This window comes from Glycine soja, chromosome 3 (genome assembly GCF_004193775.1).
Source record: "Glycine soja cultivar W05 chromosome 3, ASM419377v2, whole genome shotgun sequence".
Classification (NCBI taxonomy): Eukaryota; Viridiplantae; Streptophyta; class Magnoliopsida; order Fabales; family Fabaceae; genus Glycine; species Glycine soja.
Window position 1 is genome coordinate 23036823 of NC_041004.1, and position 5129 is coordinate 23041951.

Consider the following 5129-nt stretch of genomic DNA (forward strand, 5'->3'; position numbering starts at 1 on the left):
GCACCTAACTTGAAGATTTTGAAACTAATTGAGGGTCATACCAATAGCAAAAAAAAAAGAAAGTAAATAGTAGTGTCACAGTAAAGCAACATTTTGAAGTCAAGATTAAATTGATTTAACTGAAATTTTATACCATAATAAAATCAATAAATAAATGTAATAAACCCAGGACAACTAATTTCTTACGTAACAGGTTAGTTCAATTTAACTTTCAAAATATTGTTTTCTAGTGTACCATACACACTATACATGATAAAACATGTCTAATTTAAATTCATTGGATCGTCGTGTACATTATACACTATACAAGATAATACAGCATAATATACCTATTTCCATTTTTTTTAATTTATAAATATATACTATAAGTATATTGTATGAGGAGGATTCAGTTATTCCAAGAATAATATTTTTAAAGTTATCTGTGTTTATCATTTATTTTTTTAAGATCTGATGGACTATAATAAATTATTAATCTTAATTAATAAATATACAAAATAATGATAAAAATAAAAAATAACTCTAAATAAATCTTATAATAAGTTACGTAAAATAAAGGTGTGACCCACATCACAGGCCCATTGCTTTGGACAATTGCAATCTATGCAATGGGCACCACCTGTTCAACGAAAATGGCCAAAGGACTCCCCCAACAGCAACATCTCCAACTTGGTCTCTGTCTCTTTCCCCACTTCACTACTACCTTAAACCCCCTACTACTATACATTTATCTTTCCTTTCACATTCTGTTCTGTTTTACTATCTTGTTTTTTCTCACTCCCTATGGACCGTACTACTGACAAGCAGCAGCAGTTATCCTTGGCCAAGGGTACAAGGCAGAGATACAATGAATGGTTTGTTTCATGCTTTCTGAGAGTCCTTTTTATGCTGTAAATTTTCCATGCTTTTGTTTTCCTCCTACACAAATTGTTGCTTGAAGGTGAGTTTCTGTTTCTGCATATTGTGCCATTTTTATTACTATCATGTGCATTTAGTAGTTTCTCTTCTTTGCTCAATCTTTCTTGTGTTGTCAGTAGGTGATCTATTGAACAAGTGGTATATAGCGTGTTATGAATTCTTGTAATTGTGTTAATTAACTTGGATGATTCTGCTAGAGATTGTTGCAACTGAACTGGATTTTTTTCTATGGCTCTTCGGAACTTGCTGCTTGAAATAAATGATCAAAGATCTGTTCTAATATTGTTATGAGATGATGATATAATGTATCTGATGTTCAACCGGTGATCATTTATCAGATCAATGAATCATCATGCCTTCTGCTTTGTGCATGGTATGACTTCTTCTTGGTTACTTGGATGATCTGAATTGTTGTTGCGAACTGTGTTTTCTGTTTGTGATTCTGATTTTGTTATAGCTAGTACAATGGTATCTTTAGCAATTGCTATTATTTTATCTCTAGTAAATCAACTTGATTTTCACATTTTTTTTCTTTCTTTACATCCTGAGTGAAGAGACACATTGTCAATCAACTTCCTTTCTTATTAAGCTCAAGTTCTTGACAATGATCATATCAACAAAGCCTATTGTGAATTTAACCAACCAAAATTTTGTCAGGTGGATTTAACCAACAATGAGCATATTGAGCTAGAAGGTTAATGGGATGTGTTAATTTAAAATGACTTTTTTTTTCCATCTTTTGGTTCGCTCCTCTCATTGGAAATAATGCAGTCAATATCATTTACTGAGAAAAATGTTATAGTTGCACCTTAAAACTGCTACCATATTTCTTCTACAATGATAGTCACATAACTCAGTTTTACTATATTCAAGTATCTCTTTTCTTTTCATTCCTCTGTTTCTTGTAAAATGCTTAGAAAGATTGGAGTGTTCCCATTTATGTCCTGCAGACCAATAATTATCTTATTGGTATTATTGCCTTTTCTTTTCTAATTGGTTATGAGTGATTTTATCCTTAGAAGCAAAAGAAAGATAATTTTTCTTACATGCTTATATGTTCTTTTAAAGATCATGATGAGTAAAGGGCCCTGTGTATAAGTTGTTCTGATGTAAAGTCAAGAAAGAGGCTGTTGTTTTTATCTTCTGAATAATTTACCCTTTGACCTTTTGTAGGATTTTTCGTGATGTACCAAGTGATATAACTATAGAAGTAAATGGAGGAACATTTTCATTGCACAAGGTAAGTACTCATCTCATTTAATTTCGGTTTTGTTAGGAACCAAGAATTGAAATGACAAAGAAAAAGGATTTCTCCTTTCAGAAAGAGCTAATGCTCAATCTACTGATAAGATCCCCCTTTCTCCTATTCTTCTTCTCCTGTTTATATCTAATAAACCCCTCTAACTAACTAACTAACCCCTTAATTAACTAATCAATATCCTAACTGTAGTAACTAACTTATTAATAGCCTAACTATGTTAACTAACTTTCACCTGTTCTTATATCCTAACAGGTTTTGTCATAATTTTTAATTTTGATATGACAATATGTAGAAGTTCCTCCGATTGTTCTAATACTTATTTCTTTTGCATGAAGTTTCCTCTCGTCTCCAGAAGTGGGAGAATAAGGAGGTTAGTTGCAGAACACAGGGATTCTGATATCTCAAGAGTTGAGCTTCTAAATCTACCAGGAGGTGCTGAATGCTTTGAGTTGGCAGCCAAATTTTGTTATGGCATTAACTTTGAGATCACATCCACAAATGTTGCTCAGCTATGTTGTGTCTCTGATTACCTTGAAATGACTGAAGACTTTTCAAAAGATAATCTTGGATCACGTGCCGAGGAATATCTTGATAGTATAGTTTGCAAGAATCTTGAAATGTGTGTTGAAGTCTTGCAACAATGTGAGAGCCTGCTTCCTCTTGCTGATGCGCTAAAAGTAGTTAGCCGCTGCATTGATGCAATAGCTTCAAAAGCATGTGCAGAGCAAATAGCTTCTAGTTTTTCAAGATTAGAGTATAGCAGCTCAGGAAGGTTACACATGAGTAGGCAAGCCAAATGTGATGGTGACTGGTGGATAGAAGATCTTTCTGTTCTGAGAATTGATATGTATCAAAGAGTCATAACAGCCATGAAATGTCGTGGGGTTCGGCCTGAGAGCATTGGTGCATCCCTGGTGAACTATGCACAAAAAGAATTAACAAAGAAATCCAGCTTGTGGAATCCATCTAGCCAGACTAATGTTGATTCAAATTCCACATTGCATGAAAAGCTTGTGGTTGAGACCATTGTTAGCCTTTTGCCTGTTGAGAAATTAGCTGTTCCAATCAATTTCCTTTTTGGACTTCTGCGAAGTGCAATGATGCTTGATTGTACAATTGCTTCTAGGCTTGACATGGAAAGAAGGATTGGATCACAGCTAGATGTTGCCACTCTTGATGACATTTTGATACCATCTTTCAGGCATGCAGGTGATACCTTATTTGATGTTGACACAGTTCATAGAATTTTGGTAAACTTCTGTCAGCAGGATGATAGTGAAGAAGAACCAGAAGATGCTTCTGTTTTTGAATCCGACAGCCCTATTTCACCCTCTCAAACTGCACTAGTTAAAGTGTCAAAACTAATGGACAACTACCTTGCTGAAATTGCCCCTGATGCAAATCTAAAACTTTCCAAGTTTATGGTCATTGCAGAAACCCTACCCGCACATGCACGCACGATTCATGATGGGTTATATCGAGCAATTGATATTTACTTAAAGGTATGTTTTGTTATCTTTGCTTGATTGTATGTCTACAATATTTGGCTACTTTCAGTGAACAAGTTTAACAAGGAAATAGACTAAATCTGTTATTGTTGAATGAATCTAATCTAAAGAAAATTCCAGTTTCATGCCAGACATACACTTTCTCTGGATGCTCACAAAAGGATATCTACCTAACCACTCTCTTATTAAAGTATTTATATAATTGTATGGATAAAACAGCTAATTAACTACACTAGATTTGTATATCATTGATAAAATATTTTCTTGGTTTATCAAATTTATGTGGTAAATAACTAAATATGGTGTCTAATGTCTTAATCTTAAATCTTCCCTGAGGTAAGAGAAATTCTGTTTTCCTTAATCAGAATACTAAATTTGGCTTTGCAATTGTAAGCTGTTTCTTTATGTAATTTCAGGCTCATCAAGGATTGACAGATTTGGACAAGAAGAAACTATGCAAATTGATTGATTTTCAAAAGCTTTCTCAAGAAGCTGGAGCACATGCTGCACAAAATGAGCGCCTTCCTGTCCAATCAATAGTGCAAGTTCTATATTTTGAACAACTAAGACTTAGAAATTCTTTGTCATGCTCCTACGGGGAAGATGACCCCAAGCCAATACACCAGTCATGGCGCATAAGTAGCGGTGCACTAAGTGCAGCAATGTCTCCACGAGACAACTATGCATCATTGAGACGCGAAAACCGTGAGCTTAAACTTGAATTGGCTCGACTAAGAATGAGACTAAATGATCTGGAGAGGGAGCATGTTTGCATGAAGAGGGATATGGCCAAGTCTGGATCACGTAAATTTATGAGTTCTTTCTCCAAAAAAATTGGTAAACTTAGTCTTTTTGGACATAATTCTTCAAGAGGATCAAGTTCTCCATCCAGGAACTCTCAAAGAACAGATTCAAAGGTGATTGAGAGAACCTGTGCTAGCACAGAGTAGACAAAGGTGTAGCTTCCTTTTTTCTTTTGTTTATCTGTCATTGTACTCATGGGGCAAGGGTAAGTTATGCTCATGGTGACATATTCGCTTCTTTTTGTTTACTGTTGTTCCCTTTTTTGCCATCTTTATGTTAGTAAAGCTAGGAGGCTCCTCTTGCTTGCAGGTTCAGTTTTATGAGGATTGCTGCATTAGCTTTTTTGACTATATATTATGTATAAAATGTTGACATGAACGTGTATGATTATATGATAATATAATTCTACTTTTTTTTAAAACATCATGAAAATGAACAAATCATAAACATAATAAATATTTAAAAATTAAAATTTGAAAGAAAAATGTAAATTAAATGTTGTAAGAAAAATTTAATATTTTGATTTGCGTTGTAATTAAATGGTAGTATGCGTAACCTTTTTCCATTACCCAATTTTCAACTAAATTATTTTCATTAATTCTTATTATTAATATGAATATGATTAATTTATTCTTACA

General features: G+C 33.8%; 1 protein-coding gene across 2 annotated transcripts; it reads left to right on the forward strand.

Annotated features, from left to right (window-relative positions):
- Positions 1–610: 610 nt before the first annotated feature.
- LOC114406307 (BTB/POZ domain-containing protein At5g48800-like) lies at positions 611–4881 on the forward strand. 2 transcript variants are annotated; one of them, XM_028368980.1, is made up of 5 exons: positions 611–854; positions 1257–1291; positions 2092–2158; positions 2515–3681; positions 4104–4881. In XM_028368980.1, the coding sequence occupies exons 1-5, from the start codon at positions 852–854 to the stop codon at positions 4635–4637; spliced, it is 1806 nt and encodes a 601-aa protein (XP_028224781.1). In that variant the 5' UTR covers positions 611–851; the 3' UTR covers positions 4638–4881. The 2 variants fall into 2 exon arrangements, with proteins under 2 accessions (XP_028224781.1, XP_028224780.1); XM_028368979.1 differs by lacking the exon at positions 1257–1291.
- The last annotated feature ends 248 nt before the right edge of the window (positions 4882–5129 follow it).

Excerpts from the sequence above, each read along its gene's own strand:
- LOC114406307 (XM_028368979.1), top strand. The coding sequence starts at position 784 with ATGGACCGTACTACTGACAAGCAGCAGCAGTTATCCTTGGCCAAGGGT. Across the intron at positions 2,159-2,514 it reads GAACATTTTCATTGCACAAG|TTTCCTCTCGTCTCCAGAAG; the intron begins GTAAGTACTCAT and ends TTTTGCATGAAG. Across the intron at positions 3,682-4,103 it reads CAATTGATATTTACTTAAAG|GCTCATCAAGGATTGACAGA; the intron begins GTATGTTTTGTT and ends ATGTAATTTCAG.